Source organism: Jaculus jaculus, chromosome 2, assembly GCF_020740685.1.
Source record: "Jaculus jaculus isolate mJacJac1 chromosome 2, mJacJac1.mat.Y.cur, whole genome shotgun sequence".
Lineage (NCBI taxonomy): Eukaryota > Metazoa > Chordata > Mammalia > Rodentia > Dipodidae > Jaculus > Jaculus jaculus.
In genome coordinates, this window is record NC_059103.1 from 168,656,863 (window position 1) to 168,680,847 (window position 23,985).

Genomic DNA, 23,985 nt, shown 5'->3' on the forward strand with positions numbered 1-23,985 from the left:
TGAACTTCTGATCCTTTTTTCTTCACCTCTCAAAGTGCTGGGTTTACAGACAGCATGCCCAGTTTATGCAGTGCCAGGGAATTGAACCCAGGGCTTTATGCATGCTAGGCAAGCACTCTACCAACTGAACTATACCCCCAGCCTGTGTAGTTTTTAAATTTATGCAATAGGTCACGTAGCAATTACAATTTAAAGTTTGCGTATGTAAATCATAACAGGGGTTCGAAGGTAAGTGGTACTCAGATAAAATGCTACAAGAAAAGAGATGAAAGAATGTCTTGGAACTAGACTGGACAGCCTGTTTGGGGTACTGAGGGAGACTGTAAAGGAATGTATTAGTTGAGACAAATGATGGAGCACTTGGAATTTCAAGCTGAGTTCCAGAAGTATCCTTTGCTACTCGAGAAGCTGACCACAGCGTCAAGGACAAAAATCACACTTTAGTAAGTTGAGACTGGCAATAATGTATGCTTTGCATTACAAGAAGGCAAAGTCCGGTGCAGAGATGTCATTCATTCATTCCTTCATTCCCCATGGGTTCCCCTCTCTGGGCTGGGCACTTCTGTGGGAGTATTTCTATATATATTTGAGGCCAAAGAAGCACTCACATTTTCGCTTCCTTGTGGTCCATGTAAGCAGAGTGGGATATGAAAGCTACAGGTAGTCTGCAATTCTGATTAGCTTCTTCTGTTCAGTATGTATGTTTCTTTCTTTCTTATTATTATTATTTTATTTTTGTTTTTTTGAGGTAGGGTCTCGCTCTAGCCAAAGCTGACCTGGAATTCACTATGTAGTCTCAGGGTGGCCTCGAACTCACGGAAATTCTCCTACCTCTGCCTCCTGAGTGCTGGGATTAAGGGCATGGGCGCATGCCCAGCTGTAAGTTTCTTACAGCTACTGAAATAGCTAACAGATTACAGCAACAGAGAGGGGTTTTTGACAGAAAGTGGGGATGATGGATAGGTGTTAGTTGGGGGGGGGGGAGATAATGTGGACTGACAGATTCCTGCTCAGAGGAACATGGTATTGAGGGTAAAATGCAGAGTCCAAGGTCGCAGCCCACAAGTGGCGGTGGGGGGTGCAGTTGAGAGGGAAAATTTGAGTCCCAGGGGAAGCCTGGGCAGGGCGTGCTTGGGGGGTGGTAATGGACTCTGAGCATGAAGGCAAGCTTGGAGGGAGGAGCGGAGAGAGAGGTCAGGGTGTGAGCGCTGGGGTACAGCTCACAAGCAGAGCGTGGGGTGAAGAGTGAGAGGGTGAACCAGCCACAGGCGAGCAGAATAGCGCACCGGCTGCAGGATCAGGGGCACGACCCTGGCCTACGCTGCTTGCTCCGAGGGCTTGGGCGTACATTCATCCATCAACTTCTGACCCTGTAAGCTGAAGAGACCATTGTACACAGTTTGGCCTCCTTCTGCTGCGCCAGAGCAGGGAGTGTAGACAGAAGAAATCTGGGGTGAGAAGAACCCCGTGAGAACTGGCTAGATGTGAGTGGAGAAATACCAGTTGTGAAAGAATTTGACACGTGGCGGGGATAAGCCTGGACCTTGTGCTGCTTCGCAGTCTCACAGGCAGGAGACAAGCGCTTCCGTAAGTATGGTCCCCGCGTTGGGAGCTTGCAGGGAACTTCCTAGAAGCGTAGCTTACCTGGTCCGCCTAGACCCGCTGAGTCAGGACCTCCCAGCAGGGCCAGGGAACATGCGTGATCACAAGCCCTGCGTGGGTTCTAATGACCACTCCAGCTTGAGGACCTTTGACCAGGATGTTTTAAACTGGATCTCTCCCAGGAGGAGGTTATATTAAGAACAGGATGATGTGATCACTTTGGAAATTGGAGATCTCTGCTCTACAAGGGGGCAGCATTGTTCACATTTAGTTTTGATCAACCTCATTCAGTCAGGTTTACTTGTTTTCAGACTTTGTTTTGGGGATCCCCTCACTTCCTCCCCCTTCCCTTCCCCCAAAGAAAACCAAAATCTCGTTAGCGAATGGGAGACTTGATTCAAAGAGAATTTGACACTGAGAGAATGGAGAGCGGGCCCGCTGGGACTGGAACTTGCCTGAGGAGACAGGTCTGTTTTCTCTGTGACATTGGGCTCATTTTGTTTTCTTTGAGCAGAGAAGCAGAGAGCTGATGACTCACATTCACTGTTGAAAGTCTTAAAATCCAAACTGCAGCTGTCAAAATAAGATTAGTGCTTTCAGGCATGATGAAAGAGAAGGGATGGTCCCCCAAAACGCAGGCTGGAGTTTGGCCTGCCTAACTCACGAGTGAGCTTGGGGTGAGGGCGGTCACCATACTCCAGTGTTGCCAGTCAAATGAAATTACAGCCCTTAATTAATTACACATCTCTCTTCTCTCTTGCTGTGACAAACAATTTTTGAAGTCTCCTGCTTGGGTTAAATAACAACAGGAGCTATAAAAAGCGGAGCGGGTCTTGTAAAGTTGCTCATTTGCTTTTAACTCCAGAGAAATTGACTTGCCATCGATGGCAGTGGCTCTCCGTGTGGCTTGTCTAAAACTCAGAAAAGTCCATAAAAGCCCTTTGATTTAGCCCCGAATGATGTTAGCCAAGCAGCCACAGCCTTTGCCTTGCGCTCCTGTCCTCCAACGTAACCAGATGAGCATTTCCCAAGTTCTTTGGGCTGAAGCCCAGCACCAGGGACTGGATGTGGTAGCGGAAGGAAGGAAAGCGCTTAAAACTGGGAGCATGCGCGATAGTGATGGTTGGATTTCAGCCCAGCCTGGGGGAGGGGGCCTCCTCGCCAGCACACCCTCACTAATTAATTTCACCTGTGAAGACTGAGTAGTCACCAATCCTCATAAAATTCTCCAGGAACTGAGAGGCCTGCAAATTTTGCTGACTGTAGCTATGTGCTAATAGCTGCCCTCTGGCAAGGCATAGCTTGAATTTGGCCAGATCTTTTGTTATAAGCTTCAAAAAAAAAAAAAAAAAAAAAAAAAAAGCCTACTTTGCTATATCAGATCAATTTAGCAAACCATACTTAGCCAAAGATACTATTAAAATATTTTTTGTGAATCCAACATCAATGCCTGCACCTTTCATAAGACCCAATAAAGTGAAACTATTTTTATTAGAATTGTGACGTGGGCAAATTTTGCAGTGCATTCACCTCTGTCCTATGCTTCACTGGGCCTGCGCCATGAAGACCCTTCCTCCCCCTGCCCCAAGACTTAGGAAAGGAAAAGGGCAACACTTGTTGGATGCTCTTGTGGGCCACGACATTATCTCATTTAGCTCTGCAAATAATGCATTTTTCTCCACTTAAATATTAACACTTTGTTGAAAACTGAATCTCATGCAGGTATGTCACTAAGTGAAGTCACAAACGTCTTCCAGCCAGGGCCAGTTCTGGCTCCATATCAATATTCTTTCCACCTGCTTGCCTCACCCCTGCCCTACTTCAGAGATAACTTCTTCCATCCCTCTGTTTGCACATCACCTCTTTAAGGTGTTTGCACCAAGTCAGCTTTTTAGCAAAACCACTTTTTATGAGACAGAGAGAATTGGCATGCCAAGGACTCTAGCTACTGAACCCAACCTCCAGACACATGTGCTGCCTTATGAGCATGTGCAACCTTGTGTGCATGTGTGACCTTGCATCACCTTGTGTATCTGGCTTATGTGGGATCTGGGAAGTCAAACATGGATCCTTAGGCTTCACAGGCAAGCATCTGAACTGCTAAGCCATTGCTCCAGCCCCAAAGCCACTTTTTGATCATATGTTTAAAAATGGAAGCCCTTGGACTGGAGCAACAGCTTAGCCGTTAAGTGCTTGCCTGTGAAGCCTAAGGACCCCAGCTCGAGGCTCGATTCCCCAGGACCCACATTAGACAGATGCACAAGGGGCGCATGCGTCTGGAGTTCGTTTGCAGTGGCTGGATGCCCTGGCATGCCCATTCTCCCTCCCTCCCCCGCTTTCTCTCTCTGTCAGTCTCAAATAAATAAATAAAAATAAACAAAAAAATGGAAGCCCTTGGGAGTAGGGAGATTGCTTAGTGGTTAAAATCACTTGCTGTGCAAGTCTGATGACTAGAGTTTGGATCCCCAGAACCCACAGGAAGCCACATACAAGTAGTCCCTGTATCTGCAATCCCAATACACCTACAGCAATGGGAGGCAGAGTCAGGAGAATCTCCAAGTTTGCAGGCCAGTTAGCCTGGAATTCACAGTAGACTGTGCCTTAAACAGTTGGGAGGCAAGGACCCACCCATCAAAAGTTGTCCTCTGACTTTCTGTATGTGTGCTGTGGCGCACACACACACACACAGACACACACACAGACACACACACACACACACACACACACACACACACACACACACACACACAATGGAAGCCCTCCTAAGCACTCCTCACTCCTCTGCTCATAAGGTAATACTGGCCCTCCATCAGTGCTGTGCTGGTAAGTGCTTAACAACCAGCTTTCTAGAAGAAAAGGCTTGGAGGGTTGAAGCATGGCTTAGAGGTTAAGGCATTTGCCTGAAAACCCAAAGGACTCACATTCAATTCCCCAGGACCCACGTAAGCCAGATGCACAAGGTGGCACGTGCATATGGAGTTCATTTGCAGCGGCCGGAGGCCCTGGCACGCCCATTCTCTCTCCCTCCACTTGGTCTCAAATAAATTAAAATAAAATATATTTTTAGAAAAGGCTTGGGTTTTCAGTGTTGGCTCATTTCCTTGCTGTAAGCACTCCCACCACGGCCATGTCAGGTTAGCCACTTGGCCTCATCAGATACAGAGTTCGGGAGAAATGCGAGTCATCTCTTCTTGTGGCTCAGGATGAGCTGAGGGTCAGCACACCCAAGAAGTCCCATGCTGGATTTTGAGCTATGATGATAGCAGTGTTTTCATTTTGTTCCTGGGTTAGTGTTGTTCACTGCTGTTTTCCTTGCACGTTGACGAGCTTCCTAAGTGAAGAAATAGAATGAGTCTATGTTCACAGACATTCCTAACTGACCACCCCAGGCATCACATTAGATACCTGAGTTAGAGTGCCAAGTAAGACAAGCACTCCTGGAAACATGGCTGCCCTCCTTGCGGTATGGGAAATAGATGGGAAACAATCACTTGCAGATTGAGCAGTCCAATTATGGCTGTGGAGAGCACCCCAGAGGGAGCCTATGAGGAAGGACTTGACCCCTGATGCAGCTAGCGTCCTCTCAGAAAGTACACTTCAAGCTGCATCCCAAAACATGTACAAGGTAGGTGAAGTAGGAAAGAAAGGGGCACAGGCATTTTATTTTATTAATAATTTTTATTAATTTATTAATAATTTTTTCATTTATTAATACTTATTTTAATGATAATTTATTATTTAATTAATTCCATTAGTAATTTATTTTTTATTATTTTTATTATATCATTTATTTTATTAATATTTATATCTTATTAGTAAGCTTTGTGTGTGTGGTGTGTGCACACATGTGTGTGCCTGGGCATATATGTGTGCCAGGGCATGTGCACAAGTGAGCGTCTGTCTGTGGAGGCCAGCGGTCGACATCAGGATAGGAGCTGTCTTCCACAGCTGTCCTCCATCCACCTCCTTGTAGAGTCAGAGTCTCTCACTGAACCCAGAGCTCACCATTAGGTTAGACCAGCTATAAACAAAGCCCCAGGAATTCTCATGTTTCCACCTTCCCAGTGCCGGGATTACAGGCATGAGTCACCACCCCTGGCTTTTCTGTGGATGCTGGGGATCCAATCTCATTTCCTTATGCACTTTAGGAATCTTACCAGCACCTTTATTATTTTTTTTAATTCATGTATGCATATGTGTGTGCATGCACGCAGGAAAGTGTGCATGTTTGTGCACATGATGATGTCCGTATGCATATGGGCCAAGACAGAGGGCAGCCTCAGCTGTTGTTCTCAGGCACGCTGTCCATATTTTGTTTAGACGAGGCGGCCTGGAATGCACCAATTAGGCTAGACTAGCTATCCAGTGGGCTCCAGAGATCATCCTGTCTCTGCCTCCCCAGCACTGAGATTACAGGTATGTGCCACCATGCCCGGAATTTTTACGTGGGTTTTACGTGGGGATCAAACTCAGGTCCTTCACCAGTTGAGCTGCCTTCCCAGTCCCGTAGGCTTGTTAGCTAGAAAGAATAGCATGTGTAAGTGTCCTGTGGTGTGACAAAACTTTGGAAGATAGGGAGGAAAGTGTAGGGGAGGGGAGAAAACAAGATGCATGAGCTAAGACTAGGGAGGTGGGGTAACCATTCAGCATCCCGGCTCACATGCGATGCTTTCGGCTTTATCCTAGAGCAGCAGGAAGCCCGTCAGTGTTGACTAAAGCGCATTAGTCTGGCTCCAGGGTAAGACCTGCTGGCAGGTTACCATGATTGTCTGTTGAGAGATGATTCTGGCTCCTGTTGGCAGGGGAGGTGAAGAAAAGGAGCCAAGAGAACTAGAGGATTGATTGGATCTGAAGGGTTTAGGAAAGAGAGGAAGCCCATGACTTCCAACATAAAATTCAGCTCATCTGAAAATTTCTCTTTGCCAAAGGGAAATTAGGACTTTCGCCTGAGCATGATGGCTCATGTCTTCAATCGCAGCACTAGGGAGTCTGAGGTAGGAGGATCGCTGTGAGTTTGAAGCCAGCTTGAGACTCCACAGTGAATTCTAGGCCAGCCTGGGCTAGAGTGAGAGCCTACCTCGAAAAACCAAAAAAAAAAAAGCAAACAAAAAGACATAAGGTTCTTTCTCAGCTGTCTCATTCATTCATGAGGCAGTGCCCCAGGTTAGCCCTGAGGAGGCTGTCACATCGAACCAGCAATGTCCTCTGAGCACCTAAGGTGAGAAGCACGTGAGTTCATCCACATACCACAGAACACCCGCACTTAAACAAGGTGGTCTCATCGATCATGACTGGTTTCTGGTATTTGCAACTGGGCTAGTGCCTAGATGTCCTTATACCCCACACCTCTGTAACGACAGTGCCTCTTGCCAAGGATGCAGAGAGGCGTGGTGGCATGGAGAATTTTGGACCCATTTCACACATTTTCCCAGGACTCCATTTCTGTTGGGAGAAGAAGGGTTGAGTGTTGGCAGAACATCTGGACCTCTGCCACGGTTCCTTCACCCATGAACATTAGGGACCTTGTGCGAGGCTCTGACACCTCAAGGGCTGCAAACCAGTTCATGCTGCACTGAGGCAGGCAGACATGTGACCAGTCTTTCCAGTATCAGGATAAATGGGGAATGCTTTAGGAAGACTTTGTAGGTATGGGGTTCCTGAAGGAAGAGCCACAGCCTGGTCAGCTTTGAGAAGGCTCATAGAGGTAACACTTGACTATAGTTACAAGTTGTAACTATGGTCACCAGAAAGAAAGCTGTGCTAGGGTAACAGAAACTCTGAAGCCAAGGCCCCTCTCATCTCCCCTGACTGGTTTTATCACCCTTCAGTGAGATCCTCCCAGGCTATGAGGGGCGAAAATGCTATTTTTTCAAAAGCATAGGGAATTATCCAGGAACATCTGTACTTGTTTCCAGTGGAAATGACCACTGCCAGGAAAACAAAATTATTTGTCAGAACCCAGTCTGTATTTACTCCTTTATCTTTGTTTAATTAGATTAATCCCTCAGTGGTCTCCCTTGGGTCAGTACAGATCACTCATGGCCGTAAATCCCCAACATTCTAATAACAGTATGAAAGGACAGTCCACACAGAGCCAGCTGGCAAGCTCTCTGTTCACAGGACAATTCTTTTGGAATACGAACCATAATCTTTTCTGGTCCTGCCACACCTTGTACCTTCATGTGTATCTGGACAGGGAAAAAGGGTGGCAACCATCACTTTGAGATCCTTTCAAAGAGGAAACTGAGGGCTGGAGAGATGGATTAGCAGTTAAGGCGCTTGCCTGCGAAGCTTAAGGACCTAGGTTTGATTCTCCAGGTCCCATGTAAGCCAGATGCACATGATGGCGCATGCATCTGTAGTTCTTTTGGCTTGAGGCCCTGGTGCACCCATTCACTCTCTCTCTCCTTCACTCTGTCTCTAATAAATAAATAAATAAATCAGAAAAAAGATTGGGTTTAAAAGAAAAGAGGAGACTGAGTCTTACAGTCTCAGATCCTTAAAGGAGGAGGATGGGTTGACTCCTGAGTCTGAGCACCTTCTCTGCAGAGGACCTTGGTGACTTTTATTGACTGGCCTCAATGACTCTGGCCTGAATGCATGTGAAAACTTGGAAAGAGTTTTATCAAATGCCACTACCCAAAACCCACCACCAGTCTGGTTTAATGGAAAGGGTGTGTCTTGGCATCAGAATTTTTGGAAGCTCTCCAGAAGGTTCTAAAAGGCAGCCGACATCAAGCACCTGATTAAGCCCGAGGAATAACTGTAGATGGGACCACAGTTATCCCTCCACCTCTGTCGGGTGTTCCAGCCCATCCAGAAAGAAATAAATATTTCCTTGCCACCTGTTCTGTTTAATCTGTAGGGGGAATTCTTCTGGGGGAAAAATTCCATTTCAAGGTTCTGGTTCATTGCTTTTGAAATGGGTACTTTTTAAAGGGCTCTTGGATAATGTATTGATTTGAAGTCAGGCAGTTAGAAGTGAGTAAATAAAAGCCATCCATATTGCACCCCCTGCTTTGTCACCCCCTGGAGGACAAGGTAGCATCTGGAACAGAAAGAGAGAGGAGCCCAGCCGCTCCTGGCCCTCTGCCAAGATCCATGGGGCTGCTGGGGGCAGCTGGGGCCTTGCTTTCCAGCCACCAGAACTTTGTCCAAGGCTGCCGGCTGCCTGAGACGCAGTGACTCCATGGCTGCACAGATGTGTGTGACATTAGCATGTTGATACACGAAAGCAGGGAGAGCCTCACAGCTCTAAACAGTTCAGGGCCCTCATAGCAAAAGGTGAATTTTCCTATCCCCCACAGGCAAACCCGAAGCTACTCAGGCTGGAATTCAAGACCTTATTATGTTCCCATGCAAAGCAATAATTTTCACTGAGCTGTGATCAAAGTCTGCTAAGATTTCTAAGAGGATCTGTGTTAAGTTCTAGAGGATCAGACGGATCCTTTGGAAGCATGAAGCACTGACTGGCTGGAATCACTGGTCTCCCCTTCTAAGGTCTTTCCCAGACAGCTCCCTTCCACTTACCTACTGAATGGTGTTTCCACTCCTTAGCCTGTGCCGAGGGCTCTTGGCCATCTGGTGGCAGTGGTCTTTCCCATCCTTTCCTGCTGCCTCCCAGGGGACTTGCGGGCTTCCCTCCACTGCCACACGCTGCTGCCTCCCCTGCCAACAGTGTTCCCTTTCAGCTTGCCGCCTTCCCTCCCCTGGCACATCTCCCCAGCCTCCAGTTCTGAACTCCCGGAGTCTAGCAAGCCTCTCTCTTGGGCATTGGCCGTATCCCACCGTGTGTTTTAGTGATTTAGGTTGCACTGATAGCACCTCTGGCTTTCAGTCCTCAAATGGGGCCCGTGTGTTCTGTTTCAAGACTTTTGCTTCTTTCAGCCACACACGATTCCTTGAAGTGTCATTAACTCCTAGGAGAATACAAACTACAGGGCAGCAGAAGACCCTCCTCCGTTTTGTTTAATAATATTTTTATTCATTTGCAAAGAGAGAGGGAATGAATGAATATGGGTGTGCTAGGGCCTCTAGATGCTACAAACAAACTCCAGATGCATGCGCCACTTTGTGCATCTGGCTTTATGTGGGTACTGGGAATCAAACCCAGGTCATTAGGCTTAGCAGGCAAGTGCCTTAACAATTTAGCCATCTCTCCAGGCAGCCCCCTCCTCTGCTTTGTTGTCTGATGCATTCCCCATGGCCTGGGAATGAGAAGATAGATGTTTGGCCTATTTCCTCAATAAGTGAATGACTATCCTACGATCTGGACATTTCTTATTCCTCTGGCTTAAGCATTTTGTGCTCCCTTGATTATTTCCTGTGGATTTTGTACCTTGATTATTAATGTTTTCCTTGTATCCAAAACTATCAGAAATCTGTGCTGAAAAATCCCAACTGGGCTGGAGAGGTGACTCATTGGATAAAGTGCTTGCCAAGAAAGCATATGGACCCAAATTTGGGTCCCCAGAATCCATGAAAATACCAGATGGGAGTGATAGCTGACCTGTAATCTCAGCGCTCTGGAAGCAGAGCCAAGGACTCTCTCTCATGCAGGCTGGCTAGCTTGACTAACCAAATCAATGAGCTCTGAAGTCAAGTGAGGGATCCTGTCTCTCAAATAAATTGGACGGCAACTGAAGAAGACATCTGATGTCAATCTCTGGCCGCCACAAGCACACACATACATATGTGCCTATACACATGTGAACAAACATCATACACACATGCACACATGCACAGAAAATCCCAATTGGAGTTCCCAAGTGGAAACCTAAAATGAATACATGGGGTTGGAGAGATAGCTCAGGGGCTTGCTTATAAAATATATATATAAACAAACTAGTAAGAGGCAAAGGAATTTGGGTTTGTAATTTTTCATCTGCTTTAGTGATTTGTGAGTGAAAATGGTACTTTTTAGAGCTGGCGAGATTGCTTAGTGGTTAAGGTGCTTGCTTGTGAAGCCTAAGGACCCATGTTTGATTCCCTAGCACCTATGTAAGCCAGATACACAAGGTGGCACACGGGTCTGGAGTTTGTTTGCAGTGGTGGAGGCTCTGTCATACCCATTCTCTCACTCTGTCTGCCTCTCTGTCTTTCTCTCAAATAAATAAATATTTTTTAAAGTAGTACTTTTTAGAATTTGAAAACAGAAAAAAATCACTATTTATGGAGTCTTTGACATAGGCATTTTTAAATGTGATAGTATAGATTTTACTTTTTAAAAAAAAATTATTTATTTGAGAGCGACAGACACAGAGAGAAAGACAGATAGAGGGAAAGAGAGAGAATGGGCACGCCAGGGCTTCTAGCCTCTGCAAACGAACTCCAGACGCGTGCGCCCCCTTGTGCATCTGGCTAATGTGGGACCTGGGGAACCGAGCCTCGAACCGGGGTCCTTAGGCTTCACAGGCAAGCGCTTAACTGCTAAGCCATCTCTCCAGCCCTAGATTTTACTTTTTAAAAATGTTCAATTCATGCTGGATGTGGAGGTTCACACCATTTAGTCCCAGCACTGGGAGGCTGAGTACGACGAACAACATGAGTTCAGGGCCAGCCTGGGCTAGAGTGAGACCCTGCCTCAAAAATAATCAATTAATTTAATAGAGATGCTGAATCAGATCAGCATTTATCTTTTCATCAATTTGACAGTTTCTGTTTTCAAAAAAAATATTTATTTGTTTGAAAGAGCAAATAGGTGCACAAGGGCCTCCAGCCACTGCAAACTCCAGATATATGTGCTACTTTGAGCATCTTGCTTTACATGGGCACTGGAGAATCAAATCCAGGTTGACAATCTTTGTGAGCAAGTGCCTTTAACCACTGAGCCATCTCTCAATTTGACACTTTCTCTTCACCTATTCATAAACAATAAAACTCAAAGTGTTATTAAAGTACAACTGTTAGATTCAAGGACACATCAAGCTTTCTAGGTAACCAAGTTTTAAATATATTTATTTATTTGTTTGTTTGTTTTTAAAAGCAGAGAAAGATATAGAGAAGAGAGATAGAATGGGTATAACAGGGCCTTCAGTTGCTGCAAACAAACTCCAGGTGCATGTGTCACTTGAGGTATCTGGCTTTAAGATGGTAACTGGGGAATTGACCACCCTGGGTCAATAGGTTTTGTAGGCAAGCACCTTAGCCGCTGAGCCATCTCTTCAGCCCGATAACTGAGTTTTAAATCACACTTGTTATAGTGATACCTTTTAACCAGAGGAACTTCTCATTCATATCGTCTGTCCCTTTAATGCTGTCTGATTTTCTCCAGGTTTACTGGTAAAAATCACGGGTACAGCTAGCTGTTCCGTGGCATCCGAGCCGTCTCCTTGCTGGGAAACAGTGTCATCGTGTCTGCCTGCCTGTGCCAAGGAGAGGCTGAGTCAGTGGTGGATTGAGCATGCCTTTAACCTTTCCATCCTCTGACATATTCCTATCCCTGTGGCAGTAGCTGCTTGCCCATGCACGTAGCCCTACAGCACATATACATGACTAGCCAGGCTCAGCACTTTATGGATGTGTAAAAAATATTTGACCCAAATAAGACCATGAGTAGTCATCCAGCCCTGGTAATCTTTTCCCTTCCTGACTTCTTTCTTAATTGTTGATGTAGCTAGTTTTAATATTATTATTATTATTATTATTAACAGCATATTTCGTACGGATACATCATGTGTTAGTACCCTCTTTACCCTCGTCCCTGCCCCCATTCCGTTGGGGAGGCTCCTCGGTGGGGTTGCAGGTATTCCCCATGGGGTTGTGGTTTATGTGTTGTGGGAGCAGCTGTCAGTTATTTTGGGGAGGAGGGAATGCCTCTGGGCGTGAGGTCTCAACCTGTGGCTCTTACAATCTTTCTGTCCCCTCTTCTGCAAAATTCCCTCAGCCTGGTGGGTGAGTTTTAAGTCTTCTTCAGTGATGAGCTCTTAGGAGTCTCTGGATCTCTGCTTTGATAAGTGTTGAGTGTCCTCAGGGTCTGTCTCCTTCACCCTGGGGCTGATTATCAGGTTCAGCATGGAAGCAGCACTCTTGCTCGTCTCCCCAATTCCTCTGTGGTTTCAGCTGTGGCTTTGGCTGAAATACGAGGCGTAGTTTATCTCCTCCGGTCTCACTGCCTTTCTGCGCGTGCACCATCGGAGCAGGGGATCCAGGAATTCCTTTCCTAACGTCTTTCAGCTTCTCCCTGCTTGTTATTGGGATGACTGTGCAGAGCACAAGGAGGACTTTCAAAGACCTTTCCTGCAGACACTTGGGAAGAGGAAAGATTGACGGGAAGGTGGGGACTAGGAGCTGTTCTGAGACTGGCTGTACATTCAGTAGAATAGCCCATTCTTAGCTCTGCCCTTCCTTGGCTGCCTCAGCTGCAAAATGTCAAAGGCCGTGCCAAGTTGATCTCAGTGTATGCTGGTGAAACTGTGACTACAGAACACCTTAAGTAGCAGAGGATAGAAATGGCATTTGATAGGAACTAGTGCAAACGCCTGATCACAACTCGGTTCACAAGTGCCCTCAAAGTATTTCAAAGCACTCTTCATTGTCACAGCATAATACAAAAATAGATACTAATTAAAATCATTTACTGAATTTTATAGCAGTGAGGAATATTTCAACTTTGAAAAAAAATGTGTGTGTATTTTGTGTGCCTGTGTATGTGACCATACATGTTCATATGTGTAGATGAGTCCATGTGCATGTGTGTACTCATGCATGTGGAGGCCAGAGGTCTATATTAACTATCTTCCCCTATTGTTTTCTCCACCTTGATTTTTAAAAAATATATTTTATTAATTAATTAATTTGAGAGAGAGAGAGAGAGAATGGGCGCACCAGGGCCTCCAGCCACTGCAAATGAACTCCAGATGCATGCGCCCCCTTGTGCATCTGGCTTATGTGGGTCCTGGAGAGTCGAACGGTGATCCTTTGGTTTGCAAGCAAATGTCTTAACCATTAAGCCATCTCTCCAGCCCCCTCCACCTTAATCTTTGAGACAGAGTCTCTCACTGACCCCAGAACTCACCGTTTCCACTAGACAAGCCAGGCAGAAGCCCTGGGGATCCCCTGTACCTCCCCCATGATGGGATGATTCTTGGCATATACCATCATGCCCTGCATTTTATGTGAGAGCTGGGGATGTGAACTCAGGTCCTCATACTTTCCCATCAAGCGCTTTACTCACTGAGCTACCTACCCAGTCCCTGAAAAAAATGTTCTAATATACACAAAAACTCAGCAAAATGCCAACAGTGGTTGCCTGTGAGCAATAGGACTACTGGTGGGGTTTTTCTTTTAGATATTCTCCCCAAATTTCCTATGATAATCATATATTGATATTGAAAGTATTTGTGAACTTTGCTCTCACAGTGCTGTAGAGTTGAATTGCCTTGGGCCGGGCCATGTCTCCTCCTGAGCTGTGTTCTAATGGTGCCACCTTGTCTCAGTCCAGGATCTGTGTGCCGTGGAAGACCATGGCTGTGAGCAGCTCTGTGTGAACGTGCCCGGCTCCTTTGTCTGCCAGTGCTACAGTGGCTACAGCTTGGCTGAGGATGGGAAAAGGTGTACAGGTGAGTGTGCCTATGGCCCGTGCAGAGAGGAAGGACAAGTGAGACACAGGAAGAAGGACTGAGGAGACTCCACGAGCAGCGCCCACATGCTCGGTTACTGCCCTTTGCTTTTCAAGAAAGCAGTCAGCTCTTTGGTCTAATTGTCAGGCAGAATGTGAACATTAAAGACTATCTTTTCCTGAGGTCAGTGTTTGCTCATTGCAGATCCTTAGCATAATAAGGCATATTTATGATAATCTATAAATGTAATTATCTACTGCTGCACTCTTTGAAAGGGGTTGGGTGGATTTTCTTCAAATTTGGAGCACATTTGTAGGATGGTCAGACTTAACCATATAGCTCATGGGCTACATATGAAATTCACTTGCTGGCAGGCAGGGGTGCTCTGTGGTACCTTAAAGATGTCACCAGTTTTCTTTCCTCACATTGGACCAGCAGTCCAGTCAAGGGCCCAGCTGAATGTAAGAGCTCAGCTATCTGCATTAACAGTATGATCACAGAAAACAGGTTCAAACGCAAGGACAGTGGGAGGGGTCTGTAGTATATATAGTGCTTAAAACTGTCAGCATGGACTCACAGCCAGCTGAACACATTCCTGCTTGGGACTCCACATTCAGTGACCAGGTGAGGGGTGGGAGAGGGAGACATCAGGTTAGTTCAGTGATGGGTGGTAGGTCTCCTCAGTACCTTCAGAGCAGGCCAGCAAACCCCTCATAGCTTTGTGGTACCTCCCTGTTTGTATATAATGCTCTTGCATGATTGCCGTCATCTTTATTTATTTTATTTATTTATATATTTTATTTATTTATTATATATTTTATATTATATATTTTATTATATAATATATTATATTATATATTTATTTTATTTAGTATATATTTTATTTATATTTATATAATATATATTATTTATATATTTTATTTATTTATTTGAGGGAGAGAAAGATGGAGAGAGAGAGAGAGAGAGAGAATGGGCACACCAAGGCCACCAGCCACTGCAGATGCATGCGCCCCCTTGTGCATCTGGCTTACATGGGTCCTGGAGAGTCAAACCAGGATCCCTTGGTTTTGCAGGCAAACGCCTTAACCACTAAGCTATCTCTCCAGCCCCGCATTCATCTTTAGGGTGGCCAACAGTAGGTAAATAGCTGGTGTTCAGTAAGCTGCGTGGGATACTTAAAGGGCCAAAAATCTGCAAGGAAAGGACTTGACTGGCATCAGAAGTGAACCTAGATTTCCTGGCTCGATCCTGTTTTTCTGTTCCATATTCCATTGCTATCAGGGAGCAACTGTGTGTGCTTATTTTTTTTGCATGTTAAATTTATGTGTTCTAGCGTACTCTGACTCTTAGAATATGAGAGGAAGACAAAACAAAGAGGTGGTAGCCTGCTATTTTCAAGTGTGATGAGCCTATGGTGGTAGTCTAAGGCTGAGGGAGAGGAGGAGGAGGGAAGAAAGGAGGCATCAGCAGAAGTATAAAATATGGTGGGGGAAGGAATCTCTGTGCCAGGTCAGTTCTTGCTTCAGCAAGAGCAGAGGAAGCAGAAAACAGAGAAAAAGCTGTAGAGTTTAAATCAGTTTCACCTCAGCAAACACTTGAGAACTTTCTGCCGTGATCTCTCGCCAAGCCCGAGGGACTCCAGGTTGACGAGGAAGCCACTGATGTGCAGTGGGCTTTCAGTTTCCACACATCCACAGCCCTGGTTTGTTCTAGTACACTGACTCATCCCAGAGTTGTGATGGTGACCTGCACAAAAATTCAGTTCTTAGACACTGACTCAGGGCTTTTTATTCAACATTTCCACCAGCCTGCGTTAGTGGAATATTACTTTTGAGTACCAGAGTCCCATCTCCCTGACTACACATTGCACTGCTGGCAGTACTGAACACATTTCCAGATTCAGTTAATCAGAGGTGGCTTTGGGACTGACATCCCCTTTTGCTTTACTGGAGCTCCTGAACTTGAAACTCATTAGCAGCCACTCAAGCTATATTAATTGGTATCACAACTGTGTACTCATAAAAATATTTTATTTATTGATTTTTAAATTTTTTTCATATTTTAATTTGAGAGAGACAGAGAGAGAAAGAGGGAGGGGGAATGGGCATGCCAGGGTCTCCAGCCTCTGCAAATGAACTCCAGATGCATGCGCCACCTTGTGCATCTGGCTTTACGTGGGTAATGGGGAATTGAACCTGGGTCCTTTGACCTTGCCAGCAAGCGCCTACACCACTGAGCTATCTCTACAGCCCATCTTAATTTGTGTGTGTGCGCGCGTGTGTGTGTGTACATGCCATGCCACACTTGTGGAGGTCAGAGGACACCTTCAAGGTGTTGTACTCCACCTTCTTTGAGACAAGGTCTCTTTAAAAAAAATTTATATATTATATATTATTTATTTGAAAGAGAGAGAGGCAGACAGAGAGAAACAGAATGGGTGTGCCAGGACCTCCAGCCACTGCAAACGAACTCCAGACACATGTGCCCCCTTGTGCATCTGGTTTATGTGTGTCCTGGGGAATCGAACTGGAGTCCTTAGGCTTCGCAGGCAAATAAATGCCTTAACGGCTAAGCCATTTCCCCAGCCCTAAAAAAGTATTTTTATTTATTTATTTACTTGCAAACAGAGTCTGAGAGAAGAGATACAGATAGAATGGGGTGTGCTAGGGCCTCCAGCCCCTTTAAACAAACTCCAGAGGCATGTGCCACTCTATGCATCTGGCTTTATGTGGGTACTAGGGATGAACGCTGGTTGTTAGACTTTGCAGCCAAGTTCCTTAACCATGGAGCCATCTCTGCAGCCTGAGACAGGGTCTCTTGTTGTTGCAAATGAACTGCCAGACTGCAAATGACTATCAGACTAGCATTCTCCTGGCTCTGTCTCCCAGTGCTGAAGACTCACTGGGAACACAGATGCATGTGCCACTTTGCATCTGGCTTTATGTGGGTACTAGAAAATTGAGCCCATACCAGCAGACTTTGTAAGCAAAATTTAACTGCTGAGCTGGGTGTGGCAGTGCACGCCTTTAATCCCAGCACGTGGGAAGCAGAGATAGGAAGATCGCTGTGAGTTCAAGGCCACCCTGAGACTATATAGTGAATTCCAGGTCAGACTGGGCTAAAACAAGACCCTACTTCAAAATAACCCCCCCCCAAAAGGGGGGCTGGATACATGATTTAGCAGTTAAGGCAATTGCCTGCAAAGCCAAAGGACCTTGGTTCTATTTCCTAGGACTCCCATAGAGCCAGATGCACAAGGTGGCGCATGCATCTGGAGTTTGTTTACAGTGATTGGAGGCCTTGGTACACCCATATTCATTCCCCCCGACCCCATAAATAAGTGCCTTAAACACTATGTTTTCCAATGACAGAATCTGAAGGGCAAAAAGGGACTGAGTGCTGTGAAAAAGCCTCTTAATAACACCTTACTTCCATTAACGTGGCAGAGCCGTCAGGTCCCAGTCCTTAGTACTGCTGGATTGGAGATCAGATTCCAGCATGAATTTTAGGGGGACATAAGTTTTCAAACCACTACACATAGTTTTCAAAAGGTTAGAATACAGATGTGTATGAAATCAAAACTGTTTCCTGATTTTATTTCCTAGAGATTGTCATCCCTCAAAGCTTGGCTTCTCCTTCCTGCCCTATGCTAAGACAATTTATGCATATTTGTTTGTTTGTTATGACCATCCAAGGCATAGCACATTGCCTGGCCCAGTAATCACTGAGCAGATGCTTGAAAGCAGTCTCTTTATTCCCTAATTTTAATGGTTTATATTGAGTGTCAGTTGGCAGGATCTACAATCACCTGTGAGGAATTTTGCAGATTAGGTTGACCTCTGTGCATGGCTGTGTGGGATTGTCTTGATTGGGTTAATTCCTGGACCATGTGAAAAGGAGAGAGAGCTGGCTGAGCAGCAGTATCCATCGCTCTCTCTACATGCTCCTTGCTGATGTGACAATGCGGCACCAGTCTCCTGCTCCTGCCCTGCTTTCCCAGCCAGGGTGAGCTCTACCCTCTGGAACTAGAAGCTAAAATAAACTCCTTCCTTCCCTAAGCTGCTTCTGGTCTGGTATTTTGTCCCAGCAATGAGAAATTAACTGATATACCCAATTTTACCTTACCTGACTAGAAAGGCAAAATGATAAAAAATATAACTGACATTTATTGAATGTTATAAATCTGAGTTCCTGTTTGAAACATTTTACATATATTAATTACATAACCCTATGGGCTATGTTTCATCCTGTTTCTGCAGATTGATCTCTGCTGAGAAAACCTTGGAATGAGAGATTATAAATCACAAACGTCTATGTTAATTTTATTACCTTGCACCTAAGTGCTGTTTATCTTTGCACATAGCTGAGTGATTTCTCATATGCTGGGAAGAGACTGAACGTGGCAAGACTGATTTCCGACTCTGGATTTGGCACTTTGTGATCTGGAAATCCGGCAGGCCAAAGAGTGACAGCCAGGGAATTACTGCACTCTTTCCATCTATACAGGAGACTGAAATGACTGAGAAAGGACTTTTTTTTTTTTTTGAGACACGGTCTCACTCTAGTCTAGGCTGACCAGGAACTCACTCTGTAGCTCCAGGCTAGCCTCAAACTGACAGTGCTCCTCCTACCTCAGCCTGAGATTAAAGGCATTTGCCACCATGCCTGGCCTGAGACAGGACTCTATTGAAGTAGAAAGGGGACCTTGAACAATGGAGGCATTGCTGAGTTAGTTACAAAGGTCGCCTCCGTATATCTGTCCCCTAATCTTAGCCTGCCTTTCACAAGCATGGTTTTGCAACTAAAGAAATTATGCAACAAACCCCAAACATTTGGTAAATGATATCAGATTAGAATGGACTAGAACTGTCCTGGTCTTAAAGCAGTCTGAGGTTAATGAGCCTAATGATAGGTTTCCCTGTGCCCAGCAGCTGCACTGATGATTTGCCGTCCCCAGTAGTGAGTCAGTGGGGTGGTGCTGACTCCTTGAGATTTAGTAGACCAGGGTGTTGGGACCCAGCACTCACAGAACCCTGCCTTCCCTCCCTTGTTCAGAGAGCTGTGCATACAAAGAACAAAAGCTGCATGAGAGCGAAGCCCGGTTGAGGCCCTCTCACCCTGCAAAAATGGCCTGTGGCTGATGAATTAATAGAAAATACCACTCAGCAGGGGAAATCCTAAAATCACCACATACTGAATCTGGTGTGGTGGCACGCATCTGTAATGCCAGCACTTGGGAGGCAAAAACAGAAGGATTGATGTGAGTTGTAGGCCAGTTTGGTCTGCATAGCAAGACTCTGCCTCAGAAAGTGCAGCTGAGGGCTGGAGAGATGGCTTAGCGTTTAAACACTTGCCTGTGAAGCCTAAGGACCCCGGTTCGAGGCTCAATTCTCCAGGACCTACGTTAGCCAGATGCACAAGGGGGCGCACGCGTCTGGAGTTCGTTTGCAGTGGCTGGAGGTCCTGGCGCGCCCATTCTCTCTCTCTCTCTCTATCTGCCTCTTTCTCTCTGTCTGTCACTCTCAAATAAATAAATTAAAAAAAATTTTTTTAAAAAAGTGCAGCTGAGGGCTGGAGAGATGTCTTAGCCATTAAGGCACTTGCCTGTGAAGCCTAAGGACCCAGGTTAAATTCCCCAGTACCTGCATAAGCCAGATGCACAAGGTGACACATGCGTCTGGACTTCCTTTGCAGTGGCTAGAGGCCCTAGTAGTGCACTCATTATCTCTCTCTCTCACACTCTCTTGCTCTCTCGCTCTCCATTTCTCTACTATCTACCTCTTTCTCTCACAAATAAATAGTAAATAAATAAAATATACTTAAAATTTTTTTTTAAAGTGCAGGAGAAGCCAGGCATGGTGGTGCACACCTTTAATCCCTGTATTCAAGAGGCAGAGGTAGGAGAATCACTGTGCATTCAAGACCACCCTGAGACTACACAGTAAATTCCAGGTCAGCCTGGGTTAGAGCCAGACCCTACTTTGAAAGACAAAGCAAAATAAAAAGTGCAGGAGAGGGTTTGGGAAGCTATCTGCAGGGCTGGAGAGATGGCTTAGTGGTTAAGGCATTTGTCTGTAAAGCCAAAGGACCTCCGTTTGACTCTCCAAGACCCACGTACACCTGATGTACAAGGCAGCACATGAATCTGGAGTTTGTTTGTAGTGGCTGGGGCCCTGACACGCCCATTCTTTTTCTCTCTCTCTTCCTCTGCCTCATTCTCTCTCTCTCAAATAAATAAATATATTTTTTTCAAAAGGTACTTACTGCACAAGCCTGAAGGCCAAAGTTTAGCCCTCAGAAGCCATGTAAAACCAAATGTATGTGGTCCACATACATCTATAATCCCAACATGCCTACATCAATGGGAAGCAGAATCAGAGCCTCCTGCAGCTTGGTGGACAGCTAGACTGATGTTCTCAGTTAGACGTCCCAGACATCTACACATGCCTAAACAGATATATAGATACTTAAATGCATACACATGCCTACCTATTTAAACCTACTTTAATTATTTTGGTTTAAAAACATGAGTGTTGGGACTGGAGAGGTGGCTTAGTCATTAAGGCACTTGCCTGCAAATCCTAAGGACCCAGGTTCTATTCCCCAGTAACCCACATAAGCCAGATGCACAAGGTTGCACATGCATCTGGAGTTAATTTACAGTGGCTGGTGGCTCTGGTGTACCCATTCTCTCTCTCTCTCTCTCTCTCTCTCTTTCTTTCTCTTACAAGCAAATAAATGAAACCATAAGTTTGTAGTGATGGTTGGAGCAAGAGAACTGCACTGAAAGTGCTCACTTGCAAAAGCCTGATGGCCTGGGTTTGATCCCCCAGTACTCATGTAAAGCCAGATGCATGAGGGAGTCAGGTAGCTTTGTTAGGTAGTTTAGGGTGACTGGGCCCCAAAACTAAAAAGCAGAAATGTCCTTAAGTCTGCCTTTGCAATCTCCACTTTACTAAAGATCAGAGAAGGATATTTCCTTATCTCTTTTTTAAAAAATTTTTTTGCTTATTTTTATTTATTTATTTGAGAGCGATAGACAGGGAGAGAGAGAAGGGAGAGAAGAAGGGGAGAGAGAGAGAGAGAGGGAGAGAATGAGCATGCCAGGGCCTCCAGCTATGGCAAATGAACTCCATATGCGTGCACCCCTTGTGCATCTGGCTAATGTGGGTCCTGGGGAATCGAGCCTTGAACCGGGGTCCTTAGGCTTCACAGGCAAGCGCTTAACCACTAAGCCATCTCTCCAGCCCTCTCCTTATCTCTTGACTAAAGGAGTTAACTAGATCTCTTTCTTGCTTTCTTAATTTCTTTCTTTCTTTTTTTTCTTTCGTTCTCTTTATTTCTTTCTTTTTTTGCAAGGTAGAGTCTTACTCTAATCTAGGCTAACCTGGTCTCAGGCTGGCCTCAAACTCACAGCAATCCTCCTATCTCTAACTCCCAAGTGCTGGGATGAAAGGTATGTACCATCACACCCAACCTTAGATCTGTTTTTCTATAAACAACCTGAGTCCCTCCCTGGGAAGGAGTTCTGTTTTTCTAGAAATTTAAATCTGATCCTGGTATTGTGGTTGGTTAAGCTCAGCCCCAAAACTTGGCATCATGACTGACCTCTTCCTGAACCAGCCCGAGTCTACAACACTCAGCTCTCCAAGGCTCACCTGAGCCTGAAGGTATAGCCCACCACAGTAAGGTTATAAATAGGTGCTTACCAGTTGGGTAAGTCCTCTTTATTTTGGCTTGACACCTCTCCTAAATTTCTAGGTCTCTGCATCTCATCGCGGCCCTGCTGGGCTGGGATGGGGGGAGGTTGAGACCCCTGCGCCTACCCCTTCTCCTGTCCCTACGTGGGCTCCCTACCCACTTCTGCCTTCTACATGGCAGAAGTTCTCTGTACTTTGTTTTCCTTTTACCTGAATAAATGTAACAATTTAATAATCATCCTTTTCCGTCTGGCTTATCTTGATTCTTTTTTAAATTTATTTTTATTTATTTATTTGAGAGTGACAGAAAGAGAAAGAGGCAGAGAGAGAGAATGGGTGCACCAGGGCCTCCAGCCACTGCAAACGAACTCCAGACGCGTGCGCCCCCCTGTGCATCTGGCTAACGTGGGACCTGGGGAATCGAGCCTTGAACCAGGATCCTTAGGCTTCACAGGCAAGTGCCCAACCGCCAAGCCATCTCTCCAGCCTGATTTTTTTTTTTATTACTAAATTATATTTATTGAGAGCCAAGGAAAGGCACCCATGTGGCTAGAGATCCCATGTGGAGGGTCTGGAGAAAAAAGTGCGGAAAGAAAAAGGAAAGTTCAAGGAGCTCCTGCCATGTGGGGACTGGAGGGGATAAAGGAGCCCATGTGGAGAGTAAGGGCTGGGGACCCTCCCAGCTAGGTCTGGGCAAGAGCCTAGGCCGAGTCCCTCCTGAATGGGCCAAGCCAGCCCAGGCCCAGCCAAGGGAAAAACTTACCCACAACTGGAAGTTTCCAAGTGATCAGAAAGACAGCTCAATTCTTCACATAAAAACAGACACATACTCAGAGTTCGGAGTTCAAAGACCTTCCTGAATTCGCAAAATCCCATTACATATTCACAAAGTGGCACAAGCATCTGGGGTTCATTTGCAGTGGCAAGAGGCCCTGGAGGACCCATTCTTTCTGTCTCTGGGCTTGCAAATAAATAAATTTAAAAAAATTAAAGATGTAAGCGTGCCTTCCATAACCATTAACTTTCAATGCTTAAAAATACTAAGTTGGTTGATTCGAAGGAAAAAAAATAGGATATTTATAATCTTTGTTGTATAACTCATACTCATGACATGTCCGATTTTCGGTTTAGTGTTCTTTAAGTTGAAGGATTTGAAGAATTCTGTAAATAATATTGGGCAGAATCCTTGTAAATATTAATGAAGAGTTCCAATCTTTTATGTTTATAAAAGTATAAAAATTGATGGTCTTAAGCCAGGTGTGGTGGCACATGCCTTTAATCCCAGCACTCGGGAGGCAGAGGTAGGAGGATCGCTGAGAGTTCAAGCCACCCTGAAAGTACACAGTGAATTTCAGGTCAGCCTGGGCTAGAGTGAAAACTTACCTTGAAAAAACAAAAAAACCAACAAAAAAAACTAATGGTCTTATAGCAATTTTGTTAGCATGTTGCCTCAAGTCTTTGAAAAGCTATCAACTTCATTTTTAAGAAACTCAAGTTTGGGGCTGGAGGAATGGCTTAGTGGTTAAGGCACTTGCCTGTGAAGTCTAAGGACCCTGGTTCGATTCTCCAGGTCCCACGTAAGCCAGATGCACATAGTGGCACATGCGTCTGCAGTTTGTTTGCAGTGGCCAGAGGCCCTAGAGTGCCCATTCTCACTCTCTCTCTCTCCCTCTTTCTGTCTCTAATAAATAAATAAATAAAAGGAAAATCTTAAAAAAAAAAAAAAAGAAACTCAAGTTTCTCTATAAGTGCTTATGTTATCTTGGTTTTATTAAGTTTAATTACAATAACATCCAAATGGCATGTATAGCTTTAGAAACAAAAGCAGCATCCTCTCTTTTAAACAGAGCATGAGGATCCCATAGCAAGTTTCTTAACCCAGTTGCTGGGTCATATACTCAGATTTCTGATTCAGTTTGTCTGGAGTGGAACCTGAGAACTGGTGTTATGGACCAGTTTTCAAATGAGTGTTAAGGCAAATGTTTCAGATCACATTTAGAGAATCTGTGCTTGATAAACACATCACTTGGTCGGTGGCAGAACACAGGTGTTCCATGATGGCTGCTTACAACCCAGCCCAGGAGAGAAGTGCCCGGAAGTTCCAAAGCACAGTGGCTCCAACA

General features: G+C 45.3%; 1 protein-coding gene across 3 annotated transcripts in view; it reads left to right on the top strand.

The window, feature by feature from the left end:
- Positions 1–23,985, top strand: part of Matn2 (matrilin 2) — a 157,708-nt gene that overhangs the window by 68,016 nt on the left and 65,707 nt on the right. For all 3 annotated transcript variants that reach the window (XM_004663056.2, XM_004663057.2, XM_045143143.1), the window contains exon 4: positions 14,040–14,162. In XM_004663056.2, coding sequence (XP_004663113.2) covers positions 14,040–14,162 — 123 coding nt within the window. The remainder of the gene's footprint in view (positions 1–14,039; positions 14,163–23,985) is intronic.